Source organism: Gopherus evgoodei, chromosome 4 (genome assembly GCF_007399415.2).
Source record: "Gopherus evgoodei ecotype Sinaloan lineage chromosome 4, rGopEvg1_v1.p, whole genome shotgun sequence".
Classification (NCBI taxonomy): domain Eukaryota; kingdom Metazoa; phylum Chordata; order Testudines; family Testudinidae; genus Gopherus; species Gopherus evgoodei.
Genome location: NC_044325.1, coordinates 39,609,893 through 39,627,455, shown reverse-complemented (window position 1 = coordinate 39,627,455; position 17,563 = coordinate 39,609,893). Strand labels below are relative to the sequence as shown.

Sequence of the window (17,563 nt, the reverse complement as noted above, 5' to 3'; positions counted from 1 at the left end):
TGATGATGTGATGCTGCCAGATTGGTTGCCTACTGTCACATGTCAGTGTCACATGCCTAAGTGCAAATTAATCACAGCTGACTTAATGGGCAATCATCTTAAATCAGGGGGACCGGGTAATATCACAGTATGAGGAGACTTGAAGGTTCTCTGCACCACACAGGATTGGGCCCTTCAGATGTGGAACTGAGATAGGAAAGCATTTTTCTTTCACATATTCTATTTTGCAGTTGGGATTTGATTTGAGGTGCTCAGACTCCTTGGTGATCAGCATGATATAAATGGAGATTGAGAGAGATTTTACAAATTTGCGACATCATTGCACAGCCAGTTCTCCAGCCATAGCATCATGGATGAGGAAGAAGATCATAATAAACAACTTAGCACTTAATAGTGCTTTACATTGCAAAAGTGTTGCATACATAATGCATTAACCAATTAATCCTCAACACCCCGAGAGATATTTTCATCCCCATTTTCTACATACAGGAGACCACTCCTAGCTCAACCAATATGATATCAACTCTGTGCCAAGTAATTATCTCTGGAAACTTTCGTTTCTTACTCAAGCCTCATGAAAGATCTGGGAAATAGATTAGCTTGTGGGTGTGGCCTGGAGAGATGGAGTGAGAAGGGAGCGAAGTGGAAAGATATCGTGTCTATATGCTGTAAACTGTAAACATAATATCACTTCAAGGAAGGAAAATAGCAGATACCTGAGACTGTAAGACTCTTCAGTTCTAGACACAGCTATTCTCCAAAAGCACTGACCAGAAGGTAAGGATGAGGCATACAGGGTGAGTAGTGTGAATGGGTATAAATGGCTCGTCACAAACATTTTATTCCTTGCTGCTTTCACCCTCAAGGGACCATGAAGAGGATAGGGAGACAAGAGAAAAATACCTCCTAAAGGGAACATATAGTGTGTGTGTGTGTAGGGGAAATTGTGGGGAAAGCAAGAGACACCATGGTGTGTCTGGAATGAGCTGAGATTTGCTTTTTAAAAGGAGTAATAATCATGGAATGTATTTTTTCCAAGGAAAAAGCTGCAATCAGAATTAACACTGGAGAAGTTATTTGAAAATTTTTGGGGACCACACTTAAAATGTCTAAACCAATTCCTTCTGCAAGAACCAAACAGGGAAAAGTTCCTCGGAGAAAAGTTGAGGAGAGTAGAGGCAGAAACTCAAAAGCTGATGAGGGGACAGAAAACTCAGGAGTTATGGATACTCAGTCTGTGTCACAAGCAATAGAATTTGCAGTCACCACATCTGGAAGAAAGTTGAGGGCACCAGAGGCTCCAAGTACTCAAGACTCAGAGTGCTCACAGCAGTCCTCAAAGATCTGTCTACAGCTGAGCAAGGCTGGTTCTGCAAAACCAATAGATGAATCTGGAGGTTAGTTCATCTCATTTCATCTGGGTGCTTGTTATTAAAGCTCATTTAGAAATGCTGCAGCTTGTGCTCCACTTCAAATAAATCAAACAAATGTACACCTTTTTATCCAGATTTTTTTTTTAAATATTGGACCATTTTTGGTTCTGCATTTTTAACTACAGTGGGTCAAAAAATATTTGTATCTATTTTCTCCATGGAAAATTTTGATGAAAATGAAAAAAAAAGATATAAAAACAAGCAAACAAAAAAACCCCATCATCGGATTTTTTTATGGAACATTTTTCCACAAACCAAACCACAACAAAGCAGCAACTGAAAATGTTTCCATTTTGGGCTTCTCAAGAAAAAATTGGAATTTCTGTTGAAAATTTCATTTGATCAAAACACTCAATTTCCATTGAAAAACAGCTTCAATCGAAAATTTTCAACCAGCCCTATTTATAGCCCTTTCCCAACTTTTTGTGCCTCCTCTCCCCACTAGTGACAGTTACACTTCTAGAGGCTTTCCATGTTTTTTTTTTAAACGTGTTTTCCATGGTTTTTATGTTGAAGTAATGGAAACGTGCCCATAGCTCTCGTTTGCAGGCTCTGTGCACTTGCAGCATCTGAGTTTTGCACCTGCTTCGCCATGAAGTTCCAAGTGTCCATAGAGATAAACACGAAAGCCCAGCTGATCACAGATCTGCCCCACTACTTATACGCCTCACATGGCATTAGCCAGACTTCATTCATTAATGTTTGTAGAAAAGCCAAGCTTATTAATGATTAATTATTATTGTCATTATACTGAGATAATAGATCTGCTTTTAGCTTGATACTGCATAAAGGATCACAGGGAATTCTGAGATGCATCTGCAATGACTTGTAACTTTCTCTGTGTAAAGACAAAAGAATCGATACATGTGTTTGTTACTAGCAATAAAGCTAAGACCATGGAAATTCTTTAGGAGCCACATCTGAGGTGCCTGAAACAATGCCAGCCAAAAGCCAGAGCAAGCAAAGTAACTGGGCTCCTGAATGTGAGAAGGAAAGAAAGATTCCTCAGAGAACAGCCAGAGGAGGGAGAGGCAAAGGAGCACAGGGTGAGGAGGGGATAGAAGGCTCAGAAAAGGCAGCTATTCTGTCTCCATCAGCCCCAGAGCAGCTCTCTGCGCACTGCCCACACCCCAAGCAGACTGGATCTACCCAAAGAAGGAGAGAATCTGCAGGTTGGTGCAAGCAATTGCTGGTTCGATGAGTAATCTAGGAGAGCGTCACAGTCACACCATATTTTTTCACCCTAAGGAGGTGAAGCAAAACCTTTTGGTATGTGCTATGATTATGTTATCCCTTCTTGTTGTTATTACTATTACTGGGAGTGCCCAATCAAGGGCCATGATCCTATTGTGTTAGATGCCCTACAGGCAAGTAACGAGATAGTTCTTGTCCCAGAGAGCTCACTATACAGGTCTATGACAAGATGCAGCAGATGGGTGAGTCAAACAAAGAGGATGAAAAAGTAGGAGTAAAATAAGCCCCTTCTATATAGTGGGCAGTGGTAAGCTGAGACTACTTATGACAAAAAATTGTCAAAAACTGGAAAGAAAATGTCACTGAAAAATTTCAAGTTATTTTCATTCCTCAGGTTTCAAAAAGGAGTGATTCTTTGTTTATTCAAATTTGTCCAGTGAAAAGTTATACTCAACATTCTCATTTACAAAGCTCCTCACTTTCCCTCCCTTATTCTCCCCCTGCTTTTTAAAATTCATTTTACACTGGAAAGTGAGGGTTGAGGGGTGGAGGAGAGAGGAGAAAGCAAAAAACCAAAAAACCAGAAGACCATAAAGGCTACATTTTTCATATAGAAGAAATCATAATTTTGGGGGGGAACTGTTATGAAAATTTCCAATTTTGAAAAAGGCTGTTTCTCAACAACCAACAACAAAGACAACTACCAGCAAACAACCCGCCCCCCCATACATCCAACAACCACAACCCTCCACCACAATACATTTTTCTTCAAAATATTTCAACCAGATCTACTTCCTCCTACATAAAATATGTTTGTTTTCTTTGCTATTTTACCTTTTCAGTTTGCTACATTACCTGTCAAACCTTTTCATTAACCTAGTCTGCAAGAGCCGGGGAAGTCTACCTGTTAAGTGTCCATACAGCACCTAACATGATGGCTCCCTACTTTATATACTTACATGCTCTCCCCACATTACAGTAGTATCTGAGCATCTCACAGTCTTTAATGCATTTATTTTCACAACACCCCTGTGAGTTAGGGGAGTGTTATTATCCCCATTAGAATAATAACAGGAGGGGATCATTCCTGGAGCTTTAGCTAGTGGATTTCCAACAGATGGTGCAAGTTACTCTTCTGTCTCCCTCAGTTGGGTTTCCCTCTTGGGTTCAGGATCTTGGATTATCAAGAAGTCACAGCTTTGGTGGGTGAGATTACTGTTACAGTAACCCTGGCCATGCTAAATGAACATCATGTTTTCTTCGCACTGGCAGATTGTGTGCAATGGAGAAATAATAAAGAACTTTCTGTTGGCTCAGGCATCTGGATATTTTCATTGTTGCTGCTCTTGTTCTAGGAAAGAACCAGACACAACACTGGAGATGAAGGTGGATGTTGGACTCTGGAGAATGTTTTTGTAATATCATTTATCTGGAATAAGTAACCAAGGTGCAGCACCTCCTGACAGGGAATGCCATTCAGATCAGTTTTGTTTCAGGCTGAGGTAGAGGCATCTATCATGTAAATTAATTCTGAACCGTGTCAGCAGGTTGCATATACTGAAGGGATAATGTGTGGATGATATATTTCATTACTCTAGTCCTTATTTATCTGCTTCAACATCTTTAAAAAAACCCAAGGAGCTCTAGTGGTAATTGACAAATGTCTGTACAATAGAAGGACATGATTATCCAAGGGGCTCGGGAAACATCTGAATACATTGGATAATCAGGAGCCATTGGTTTAGCTAGGGACCAGGGGGCAGCACTACAAACTTGCTTGGAACTCTGATCTCTTCTATAGCGCAGTGAAGGCAACCCTAAACCTAAGAGATCTGAGACTCAATCCTGCAAGGTGCTGGGACTTTTCCAAGGTGCTGCATTGCCTCTACCTCCTTTCAAGGCAGTGGGAGCTGAGGGTTCTCAGCACCTCAGAGAGGGTATATTTTGGAAAAGCCAGAACATATCTTGTCTCCTGGCCTTTCGGTTTTGTCCTTTCTTAAATGTTCCCTTGTAGGACACCTCGGACAACTCTATTCCAGGTCCGCCTCTGCTGACCTATGTGAGAGCTCAGAGATGGCAGCCGCTGCTCTCGCCATGCCAAGCCAAGATGTTGTTCTTCGCATTAAAAAGAGGGCAAAAACCCTCACTCTGAAACAAGAGGAGATAACCAAGGCTGCTGGAATATTTAATGGGTTCATTGACCCATTCATTAGCTACCTGAAGGAGTGTCCAGAGAGGCCCTACTTTAAGAAGGTGACCAAGTTGACGACAGGCAGCTACTATGAGTTTGTGAAAGTGAGTAATTCTCTGCTAACTGTCCTAATAGCATCATGAATTGGGATCACAATGCTGTCATTTTATCCAGCAGAACTAACACAAAGGAAAGACAGGTCTAGCATTCAGTCTGGGAATTCACTGCTTTTCGGCTGATATGGCCAGTTCCTGCCCTCAGCTATGCCCATTTATCCAAGGTTTTTCTATAGTGCCTAACATTGTTGTAGTTTTTATATAGCAACCTTCACCATAGCATGTTTTATATATTGTCCGTCACTGTGGTGATTTTCAGGGATTGCAAGGGTATAACTGTATTTGCCCATACTTATAGATTTCTATCCAGTTTCCTAAGAGCAAGAATCTGATACTCTTACTCACTTTGAGTAGCACTTTAATCCTCAAGAAGTCTCTTTGATCAGTGAATAGTCAATGGGACCACTGCTGGAGTCATTTATCATGCTGAGTTAGAGTAGTAGAATCTGGTCCTAAGTAGTGAATTCAGTTCACTGTCCAGATGCTTATAGTGCTTGTGCTTTATTGAGGTCAGTTTATATTCATATTTCATTCATTTTCATAAGCCTGAGGTTCTAGCTGTCTATATACAGAGCTATACACTCAGGCTGTATACACAACTGTATTACATAGAAATAGTGTGGAAGTGAAGGAAAGCTATATCCATAAGTACAGGGAGACTTAGAATGACAGTTGTAATTAGCACGATTGGGATTAGGCCAGAATATCATGTCAAATGTCCTAATGCTTGCAAAAAGTGACATGGGACCTTTAATGACCACATTTGTTCAGGACTGAAATGGCAAGTCAAGCAGCATGGTGACCACTCGTCACATTAAAGTAATGGTTTAGTGCTAACTTGGAGGAGAATCACTTATTGAATCACCAATATCAGCTCCTGCATTCTGGTGACCAAGAGGTGACTTAAAGCTTCCCTAGCTGGGCAGCTGAGGATTCTCCTAGCATGAGAGACTCTTTGGCTGGTACAGAGCCAGTGTAGTCATCTCTATGACACCCACCCCACTCTATAAGGGGGCATCTCAGAAATATGCTGGAGTAGAAGGGGTGGATGGGGGTGTAGCCAGAATTCACGGTGCTTTGGCAGTCTCCACTAGCATAACAGTTCCTAGGGAGCTGTTGCAAACCAACCTAGCATTGAGCTGCTAACTTATGCTGGGGGCTGAACTGGCCCCTGGCAGCCCCCAGGATTGGTACAGCAGAAAGGTGCCAAACCTCAGGCCATTATTCCTTGTGGATAAGTTGACCAGCACTATCTACAGCCATTGGAATCCTTCCCTGATACGTTCTATGGAAAAGCTCAGGATGCTAATGTGAAATAGTGGGGAGAGCCCAATCTGCCACAACAGCAAATGAGCGGCCAGGATTCTGTCCTTCCTATAATGCTGCTGCTTGCACAGTTATTCAGTTGTACCGCCTCTAATGATGAAACCTTTCCTACAGATTGATCACCCAGATGAGTTTGATGTAATGCTGGCTCTGCCAGTTCGAAGCTATCGGTACACAGAGGTGGATGACTGGAATGGGCTCTACTACAAGGTTACTTTACTGAGGCAGTCCCGGAGCTTCCCCAAACCTTTCCTGCTGGAGGATGGGAATACCGTGTCGCCTGTGAAAGTCCTGGAGGAATTCAGGAAACATGTCAGTCAGTTCATTGCATCATCCTACAAAGGTAAGTAAGTGCCTTTGACTGCCAGTTTCCAGATATTCCTGATCAACCTTTTCAGCATGTGGGCTGTGAGCAACTTTGCCCACCATTAATATTATTAAGTAGATAAAATTGTGAATGAATGTAGTGGATATGAAAGTATGGGGTGGAAAAGCACTGCCTTGAGCCATGCACTGGGTAAACTTCACCTGCAAAGCCACCTATCCCACTATTCTATGTCTAGTAAAGCAAATGTGATATTGTTTTTGATGAGATTACCAGTTTGGTTGATAAGGGTAACTGTATTGATGTAATATGCTTAGACTTCCAAAGAATTTGATTTAGTACTTCCTGACATTCTGATTAAAATTCAGCACTATACAAAATTAATATAGCACATAATAAATCAATTAAAAACTGGCTAACTGATGGATTTCAAAAAGTTATTCTAAATGGGGAATCATCATCCAAAAAGTCATTTTAGTGGAATTCCACAGGGACCTGTCATTGGGCCAATATTATTAATAAATGATTTGGAAGAAAATATAAAATCATTGCTTGTAAAATTTCCAGATGATACAAACATTGCTGGAGCAGTAAACCATGTTAAGGCCAGGTCAGTTATACAGAGCAATCTCGATCACTGTGTAAGGTGGGATTGCTTGACCAATGTGGATTTTAATACAGCCAAATACAAGGTCATACAGACCTTGGAACAAAGAATGCAGGTTACATGTATAGGATGGGGTTCTCTATCCTGGCAAGCTGTGACTCAGAAAAGGATTTAAGGACCCTCGTAGATAACCAGTTAAACAAGAGCTCCCAATGTGATGCTGTGGCTAAAAGGACTAATGTGATTCTTGGATGTATAAGCAGGGGAATATTGCATAGGAATAGGGAAGTAAATTCTATCATTCTATATAGTGATGTGCTCTAACAGAGTCTCAGATGAGAGCATTAAATACATTAATGAGTCGGGAGTTGAACGTTTATCTCTGGAAGTGATTATAGAACTAACGCACTGCACTGCATGGGCCTATTCAAGTGACACTGTGAATATTACAGATCTCCATCATCCTGAGGAAAGTTGTGGCTTTCATAGTCTAGAAATCCCTTGGTGGGTTTGCGTAGATGTGGTTGCTGGATATTGAATTGGAGATTCTAAAATCAATCAGTTCTGCTTGATATCCTCTGTTTTTGAGCTCCATAGTCTAACTCTTTGTTTGCCTATTGGTTCCCCAGTGCCTTCCCCAGGGTGGAAAATGAAGCTAAGCAGGAAGAAACAGAACAGCCCAGCAGCAACTGTTGTGATGCTGGATGACAAAGGTGATGAGGTCGTGTCTATTGATCTTGTTCCTGCTCTGGAAATCTCACCCCCCTGGCCTGATTCATGTGGGGTAGGGAAGGATGTTGAAAAATGGCTGGGGAAGAAAACCAAGCTGAGGAATAACCCATTTTATTTTGTTGCCAAGCAGCCACGTGGGCACGATGACAAAGGTAATTTAATACCTTTCCTAACAAACTCTATCCACCTCAGCAGACTTCTCTGTTACGGAGCTGAAATTGAGATAGAGTTTACAAGTTTTCTGCTTATGGGAGGGATTCAAAAAACTACAGAACCAAAATCTGCCCTGGAGCTTGGAGACCTGCCTGGTCCTGCTGTCCACTGTATAGTCTGGAGCCCACTCAGCCTGTGATATTTCCAAAATCTTATTTCAAATCTAAGAAAAATGCCCTCTGTGAGTTATATCAATTTTGATAAATTAGAGAGGTTCAGGGAAGAGCTAGGAGAATGATTAAAGTATTAGAAAACATGTCTTATACCCACAGGCTCAAGGAGTTTAATCTGTTCATTTTAACAAAGAGAAGGCTAAGGAGTGATTCAGTTAGAGTGTTGGAGAACTAAACTCCAACGAAGAAGTTTCTTGTTGTTCCCCTTGGCAGTATGAAGCCACTTTAGCGCAGCATGGTCAGTTTGTAGCTGGAACCGCCGTCCCCAAACATATGTGCTTAGCTTTTCCAGGGCGTACACAATGGCATAGCATTCCTTTTCACTAACTGACCAGTGATTTTCCCTCTCAGACAGTTTTTTGCTGAGAAACACGACAGGATGGAAGTTGTGATCCGTTGCTTCCTGCATGAGAACTGCTCCTATACCACGCTCAGATGCATCTGTGGTTACTAGGAATGGCTTGTCAAAGTCCGGGGCCATTAGCACAGGGTCAGACATGAGCGTCGCCTTAAGTTGGGTAAAGGCCTTTTGACACTCCTCAGTCCACTTAACTGCATTTGGCTGGGTCTTTTTGGTCAGGTCGGTCAGTGGGGCAGCGATTTGGCTGTAGTGTGGTACAAATCTCCTGTAATACCCGGCCAAGCCTAAGAAGGATTGGACCTGTTTCTTTGACTTTGGGACAGGCCACTTTGGATAGCATCCACTTTGGCCTGTAGGGGGTTTATGGTTCCTCGACCCACCTGGTGTCCCAGGTAAGTTACTCTGTTTTGGCCTATTTGACACTTTTTGGCCTTAACAGTTAGTCTGGCCTGCCTGATGCTCTCAAAGACCTTTTCCAGGTGTAGTAGGTGTTCGGGCCAGGAGTCTGAAAAAATGGCCACATCATCGAGGTAGGCAACTGCATATTCGCCCAGTCCTGCTAGTAGACCATCTACCAGCCGAAAGGAAGGACATTAAATTCATACACCTCCGCATGGGTGACGAATGCTGACCTTTCCTTGGCAGGTTCATCTAGCGGTACTTGCCAGTACCCCTTGGTTAAGTCTATTGTAGAGATGAACTGGGCACGTCCCAACTTCTCCAATAGTTCATCGGTGCGTGGCATTGGATAGTTGTCTGGACGAGTTACCGCATTTAGCTTACAGTAGTCCACGCAAAAGTGTATTTCCCCATCTGGTTTGGGTACCAGAACCACTGGAGATGCCCATGCACTGGTAGATGAGCTGATTATACCCATCTGTAGCATGTTGTGGATCTCCCGTTCTATAGCAGCTTGGGCATGAGGAGACACCCAGTAGGGTGGGGTTCTAATTGGGTGAGCATTACCTGTGTCAATGGAGTGGTATGCCCATTCAGTCCGTCCTGGGGTGGCTGAGAACAATGGGGCGAAGCTAATGCACAGCTCCTTGATTTGTTGCCGCTGCAGACGTTCCAGGGTTGTGGAGAGGTTCACCTCTTCCACATTTCAGGAGCTTCTAACAAAGTAGCTGATGCTCTCTCCCGTGAGAGTTTCCCAGAATCCAGTAGTCAAAAAGTGTTCTTAAAATGTAAAAGTCTGTTAGTTATATACTTAGTGGTATATGTAAAGGTGCAGGTGTTGTATTAATCTGTATATTTTAAAGTTCTAGGAGGAAATCGCCACCAGTGAGGTTCCCCACTGTCTGCAATTTGGGGAGCGTGTCATAAACAGATAGCTAAGGGTTAATGTTCTTTTACCTGTAAAGGGTTAACACAGGGAACCCGAAACACCTGACCAGAGGACCAATCAGGAAACAAGACTTTTTCAAATCTGGGTGGAGGGAAGTTTTGGGTGTGAGTTCTTTGTTCTTTGTCTTGTGTCTGTGCCCTCTCGGCTATGAGAGTGATTTTTCTATCTCCTGGCTTTCTAATCTTCTGTTTCCAAGTTGTAAGTACAAAGATAGTGAGACAATAGGTTTATATTGTTTTTTTTTTCTATTTACATGTGTGTAATTGCTGGAGTGTTTTGAATTGTATTCTTTTTGGATAAGGCTGTTTATTCATTTTTTCCCTTTAAGCAATTGACCCTATATATTTTCACCGTTATACAGAGACTATTTATAATGTCTTTTTCTTTCTTTTTTATATAAAGCTTTCTTTTTAGGACCTGTTGGAGTTCTTCTTTAGTGGGGACTCCAGGGAATTGAGTCTGCAGCTCACCAGTGAACTGGTGGGAGGAAGAAGTCAGGGGGAAAATCTCTTTGTGTTAGATTTACTAAGCCTGACTTTGCATACCCTCTGGGTAAGGGGGAAGAGAGATTAGATCTCTCGGTACTTGTGTTTCCAGAACTGGAAGCAGGGAATCTCCTAGGGTCATCCAGGGAGGGGAGCCTGGGAGGAAGTAACCAGGAAACAAGGGGGAGGGGGTTATTTCCCTTTGTTGTAGGACTCAAGGCATCTGAGTCTGGGGGTCCCCCAGGGAAGGTTTTGGGGAGACCACAGTGAGCTAGGCACTGTATAATTCCTGGCTGGTGGCAGCTTTACCAGGTCCAAGCTGGTAACTAAGCTTGGAGGTTTTCATGCTAACACCCATATTTTGGACGCTAAGGTCCAGATCTGGGAAAAAATGTTATGACAGCCTTATCCAAAAAGAATACAATTCAAAACATTCCAGCAACTACACACATGTAAATAGAAAAAAAACAATATAAACCTATTGTCTTACTATCTTTGTACTTACAACTTGGAAACAGAAGATTAGAAAGCCAGGAGATAGAAAAATCACTCTCATAGCCGAGAGGGCACAGACACAAGACAAAGAACAAAGAACTCACACCCAAAACTTCCCTCCACCCAGATTTGAAAAAGTCTTATTTCCTGATTGGTCCTCTGGTCAGGTGTTTCAGGTTCCCTGTGTTAACCCTTTACAGGTAAAAGAACATTAACCCTTAGCTATCTGTTTATGACAGTACTACATGGGGAACAAATATTTAATAATGGGCTCATGTCAGTCTAGCTGAGAAAGGTGTAACTGGAAGGTGAAGCTAGACAAATTCAGACTGGAAATAAAGCATACTTTTTAACAGTGAAGGTAATTAAACCATTGGAACAATGTACCAAGGGTTGTAGTGGATTCTACATCACTGATCATTTTTTAAATCAAGATTGGGTGTTCTCTGTAAAAGATCTGCTCTAGGAATTATTTTGGTAAAGTTCTATGGCCTGAGTTGTGTAGCAGATTAGACTAGATGATCACAGTGGTCCCTTCTGGCCTTGGAATCTGTGAATTTGTAAAAGGACATACAGCCAAACCTTCTCCTCTCTTTCACCCAGTATTTCATACACTAATTTGTTTTTTAAGAAAATAGCAGCAACAACTTTAAATTTTAATCTTTAAATACCTTTTCAATATTTAAGTAGCTTTAATTTGAGGATCTAGATTTAGGCAATGCCATTGATGTCTACTCACACCTTGAGAGCAGTATGATGGCTATGTAATGTTGTTCTGCATTGCAGAGGTCTGGAGAATTTCTTTCTCTCATATTGAAAAGGAGATTTTGAATAACCATGGCAACACTAAAACCTGCTGTGAATCTCATCATATCAAGTGCTGCAGGTATGTAAGCCTGGGGATCAAGGGCTAGGTCAGCTGGATATAGAACACCTGCCCCCTTGCATTAGTACAAGTGGAATCAAAATCCATACTAGAACAGGGCAAATAATTCATAACAAACAATTTATTCTACAAATTTTACCTCCTTTTCTGTTCATGAATTGTTCATGGACAGAGTATTATTTTCTCGGATTTACTTGTTATTTAAAATGATTCCCTGAAAAAAATTATTCTGTAGCTCATAGACTCATAGACTCATAGACTCTAGGACTGGAAGGGACCTCGAGAGGTCATCGAGTCCAGTCCCCTGCCCTCATGGCAGGACCAAATACTGTCTAAACCATCCCTAATAGACATTTATCTAACCTACTCTTAAATATCTCCAGCGATGGAGATTCCACAACTTCCCTAGGCAATCTATTCCAGTGTTTAACTACCCTGACAGTTAGGAACTTTTTCCTAATGTCCAACCTAAATCTCCCTTGCTGCAGTTTAAGCCCATTGCTTCTTGTTCTATCATTGGAGGCTAAGGTGAACAAGTTTTCTCCCTCCTCCTGATGACACCCTTTTAGATACCTGAAAACTGATATCAGTTTACTGAATTGTTTGCTTTGAGTACTGAGTATTCAAAATGCCCCCTTTTTTTTTTGGGTTGGACATACAGGTGGCATAGTGTGATTTACATTCCCAGACTGAGTCAATGTTACCCTTAGATTGAGGGTTCCACTACAAACTCTCCCAAATACAACCTAGAACTCACAAGGCCTGATCGTACTCCCATTAAAATCAATGGAAAGACTCTGATCAATGGAAAGGCCTGATCGTACTCCCATTAAAATCAATGGAAAGACTCTCTTTGACTTTAATGGGAGTTAACCTGGGCTCTGAGTCAGAAAGGATATTACACATACTCTTGTATCTTTTCTTCCTAGCAACCATATTTCAGTCTCACCCTCTAGGATGCATCAGGAGCAATGTACTGGGTGCAAGTTCTGCTGTCACTTACACCGGTGTAAATCTGAGTAGCACTGAGGTCAGTGTAACCGAGATCAGAATTTGGCCCAGTCTGTTTGAAATGTAGCACAACAGAAATACCCGCAATTAGAAACTTTTTAAATGTCCAATACTATATTCTGTAAAGCACCAGGTCCCCTGCAAGGTGCTATAATGTGGTTAAACAGGAATAATGATAAATAATCATGATTATGAATACATTTACTTCTCCCTCTGCTATATATAGGAAAATCTGTATCCGGCTGCTGAAGAGCCTTTTTAAGGACCTGAAGAAAAATTATCCCAGGCAACTAAGTCACCTTTGCTCTTACTATGCAAAGACGTCCTTTTTCCACACTCTGACGCAGTGGAAAGAGGACTCAGACTGGAAACGTTCTGACATTGCCTCCTGTTTTCTCAGAGTGCTGGATGACTTCATTCAGCACGTGGAAAACACCAACCTGCCCCATTTTTTAATTCCAAACTGCAACCTATTCTATAGCTTCCCTCCAAAGGATTTGAAATTCTTGCTAGAGCGCTTACGAGAGCAGAAAGGGAATGGGTTGCAAGCATTTGCATCTCACGAGGAATAGTTTCTTCCCAGCCATGACTTTGAGTGAACATGATCTATTGCGATGATTGTTATGGAACCAGCTAGAATTTCTTTCTCTGTGTTTTGATGACTCAGATGCCAGATGATTTCTGGAGCTCTTCAGCAACCATTTCCAAAAGAAGCCACTGATTTTGAGTGTCTAGTTCACAGTAATTTGGGGGCCTGATTTTCATAGGTGCTGAGCACTGGCAGCTCTTCATTAATTTCAGTTGCAGTTGTGGGTGTGCAGCATCTCTGAAAATGAGACCCAGAGAATCCTAAGTTGAGTGTTCAAATATAAAACACCAAAACCTAACGACCACTTTTGAAAATGCTCCTTAATCCCTCTGTGCCACATTTGCCCATTTGTGAAATTGGATAGCAATATCTACCTACCTCATAGGGTGTTGAGTGGGCTGGGTTAGACAATATGTGTACAGCAATTTGAAAATGTAAAATGCTTATACATAAGTGCCAAGTCTAAATTCACCGATCTGGAAGTGCAAGGATAGGAGACTATTTTAGGTAATTAATCATGAGGTAGAGAATTGTCACAACTCTCCCAGCCCTGAGGAACCTGGTTGCTGATAAGACAATAAATGATTTTTAAACTGTTCTGCAATAAGAGGCTGATGTTTTGTGTGTTTTACATTCTTGGGGTGTTTTGGGCAGCTATTCACATGCACAGAGTTGGTGGCCGTGGCAGTGTCAAGACGAATCATACTAGTTTTCTTGTGTTTTTTTTCCTCTCTCTTTGTCTCACAGTGAGAGGTTTACACCTGGACATCTCAGGGAAGAATTCCTATTGCTGCTCATCCTATCCCCCCAACATTTATGCCCAGGCTCTCTCATACCCCTAACCTCTGCTTGGCCAGTATGGCTTTGAGGCTGAGATACCAATGTGAAATCTTGGCAGTTTATAGGTATTCTTTTCTGTGTGATCATCTCTGACCTGGCCACATTCCAGACAGGCTCCCTAAATTCCCTCCATAATTAGAATGGAATGGGCTATGACTCACCATGTAACCCCATTTTGGGCTATATTCTGTGAGGTATCTCCTGAGAGCTGTGACAGTGCAGGTGCTGTTCAGAAGAAAAGGCAGAGTTGGCTTGAAGCCACTCTGGCGTGGCTGAATTCTGCCTATCCTGAGGTCTGGTGCAGCCCCTGTGTAAGCGAGAGTGGTTCTGAGGGATGTTTTAACTTAGATCAGCCTCCCTATGGCTGACCCGAGTGCTACTCCCACTCCCCTTTCACTGCTAGCTCCCAGGATAGGGAGTGGGTTGCAAGGAGGGGACCGTAAAGGGCCATGTGTGCTGGCCAAAAACAGCTGGGAAAGCCCTAACATATTCTGGGATCTATGCCAGCTTCTGGAGCAGCAGTTTGGCAACAGAACACTGGATGTACCTGCTGAATTCTCATTGCTTCTTCACTCTAACTTTAAATATGCTCTCCCTTCTGATCCAGCCTTTGCTGCTGTTGGGATCTGAATGTACACACTGTTTAATGTCTCCTAGATTCCTCATTAACTCTGTGCTTTGGCTTTACTACTCTGTAAAAAACTGTCTCTGAGGAACTTGGCTTGAAACAGCCTTTTAGTCAGGATGAAGGCTGATACAAGGTGCAGCAGCAAATGTTGCCCTTCAAAGTCTCACCTTGGAATGCAGAGGGCATGAATGGGCTTGACGAGAGGAGATCTCGTCTGACTCAGTTCTGAAGAAAAGAAAGCAGACAATGCACTGCTCTCAGAAATGTACTTACTGGAATTGAAGACAACCAAATTATGGAGTGACTGGGTGGGGCTAGCTTTAATTTAATCCTAAAGGTAGAGGGAAGGAGCTGGTGCTATCCAAACCCATCAGCTGCTGAGCACCTTCTATGAGGTGTCATCCATGATAGCATCAGACAGGAATGGGTCCTTAAAGGACATGGTTTTGTGGCTGAGTAGAGGCATAGGCTGAGGCACAGTCTAAGCAGCTGTTCCTCTGTCTTTGAAGGATCTGTCCATCTAATTTCTCCTCCAAAAGGACACCCTTTCTCTCAGTCATTTGAGGACTTCGGGTTTCAGATTTGCTCTGTCTAATATTCTGGAACATGCATGTAGACAGGAGCTCAGCCAACAAACTTGTCAAGCAGCATCATGGCATAGTTAGCGCTTAACGTAAGGAGGATGAAGAACAACTCCCCTTTCTTTGCTAGAAGCAAAAGGAGAGCTCCCCCTCCTCTCCTGACCTGGATGTGGTCTGTCCCTCTTCCTCACATGATGTGATTAGAGATCTTCCTCTCATTTCAATCTTCATTGACATAAATAAAAGATACATGCACTGGCTTTCTGAATCCCCCAACTTTACCCCATATAGCCTTCTCTCTTAACAGGGTCCCGGTTCAGTGTCTGAATGCGACAGCAGCATCTCCTTTAAAGTACCACAGCAGCCATTGCAAAGGGTTCTGAGATGTGTACGGGAACTAAAGCCACCTCCTTCAGACACCTATTTTGGAGGTTGAAATAGCACAAACAGAAGGCTGAGTGGGTTGCTGAGCTGAAAAGGTTAATGGGACGCAGGCAAACAGGGGAGCTCCAAAGAAACCGGTACTGACTCACAGATTTTGGGATATGTGTCTAATTTAGGAGGACAAATTGACAGGTCTCTGATGCCCCCTTGCTGGTGGAGTATCATCTGAAATATTCTGTGTTGCTGTTTAATGTGCAGCACCTTCAGATAGTGAGCACACAGGATTGTGAGGATTCTCTTTTGCTTCCATGTTTCCAATGTGGTCTAACTGATGAAAAGGGTCGGCCAGAAACCAGGACCTCAGGAATCCAGTCCTCTTTTTGGCTTCTACTTGCTATGTGACTTCGGGCAAGTCTCTTAACCTTTCTGTGCCTCCATCTATCCATAACATGGGGATAATATGGCCTGCCTAACAGGAATGCAGTGAATCTTCATTTGTTAATGTGTGCAAAGAATTTTGAGAGTCTTAAATAACAGGCACTACAGGAATGCTCTGTATTATCATGCATCGAAAGCTTTTCATGCTGGTGAAATTGGGATATGGGCAGTTGCTTAAGGTGGAAAAAAAGGGAATTTTTGCTTATGGAAACCTCCCTCTGCCAAAATTCTGTCTATTTGACATGGCAGAAAATCTTTTGCTTTTGTTAAATCCATGGGAAATGTGATTATTTTTTGCTGGTGATGAGAATTTTCTTGTAACCAGATAGAGTTCTGTGGATTTTAGAGTGTGTGTGAATCCTTACACTCCTATGCCTCACTGCCTGTTAGTACTTACACAGCACTTTAAAGCTTCTGAGAGACAGCAGCCTGGCAAACTTCACACGTCTTTCTTTTGCATAATTTCTGCACCAGGTACAGCTCAGCTGAGGATTTTATATGCCACCAGAGGGCGCTGTAACTATGTACTCTAGCCATTCACTCACCCAGGACAGGGTGAGTGATACAGCATGTTTCTTTTATCAGAATTACTTACTTCGCAGCTGGCAGCAGCAGGGTGGTTTTTAAAGTAAAGCCTGTGCAGGGTGGTTCGGTGCCTTTTAACGCTGTGGGGGGTTTGGTTTGGCTATGTTAATTTGCATGGGCAGTGGCTGAATCATCACCCTTCTCAGAGCCAGGAAGAGGAACTCTGTTTGTCAAACTGTAACAGGACATTTGTCTAGCACTTTTCATGCAGCTTAAAGAGTTTTATGTTAGACATAGGACACAGATCTAATAGGTTGGATTGCAAGCAGGGAAAATATCACTACGGGCATTCTGTCTACCCTCTCCACAGCCATTCTGCTCTCAATCAAGTGCTGGGCTGGAGAGAGGGATATGTACCAGACGGGGCAGATGTCCACAACAGGATTAGATAGGTTAAGCTATACCCACTTGTCCCTCTTTTCCCACAAGGCACTTCTTGGCTAATTAATAAATTATCTGTATTTCTGAGTAGCACACCACCGTGGTGCCCAGGCCTCCTGCTACCCATGGGGAGAGGAGATACCTTCTCTGTGCCAGGGAGTCTTAACCATAGCACACACAGGCAGAGATATATGAATTAACTTGAAATTATACAACCCCTTTCTTTCCAAGGATCCCAAAG

At 42.5% G+C, this 17,563-nt stretch overlaps 1 protein-coding gene across 1 annotated transcript; it reads left to right on the top strand.

Moving 5' to 3' along the window:
• The first annotated feature begins 1,222 nt into the window (after positions 1 to 1,222).
• On the top strand, positions 1,223 to 13,468 carry LOC115649741 (cyclic GMP-AMP synthase-like). The gene is made up of 7 exons (XM_030558633.1): positions 1,223 to 1,397; positions 2,345 to 2,605; positions 4,642 to 4,922; positions 6,375 to 6,603; positions 7,822 to 8,076; positions 11,786 to 11,885; positions 13,123 to 13,468. The coding sequence occupies exons 1-7, from the start codon at positions 1,223 to 1,225 to the stop codon at positions 13,466 to 13,468; spliced, it is 1,647 nt and encodes a 548-aa protein (XP_030414493.1).
• The last annotated feature ends 4,095 nt before the right edge of the window (positions 13,469 to 17,563 follow it).

What these genes read in the sequence shown, in the direction of transcription:
- LOC115649741 (XM_030558633.1), top strand. Translation starts at nt 1,223, where the DNA reads ATGGATACTCAGTCTGTGTCACAAGCAATAGAATTTGCAGTCACCACA. An exon ending in CATTGCATCATCCTACAAAG is followed by an intron (nt 6,604 to 7,821) that starts GTAAGTAAGTGC and finishes TTGGTTCCCCAG; the next exon opens with TGCCTTCCCCAGGGTGGAAA. An exon ending in CATCATATCAAGTGCTGCAG is followed by an intron (nt 11,886 to 13,122) that starts GTATGTAAGCCT and finishes TGCTATATATAG; the next exon opens with GAAAATCTGTATCCGGCTGC.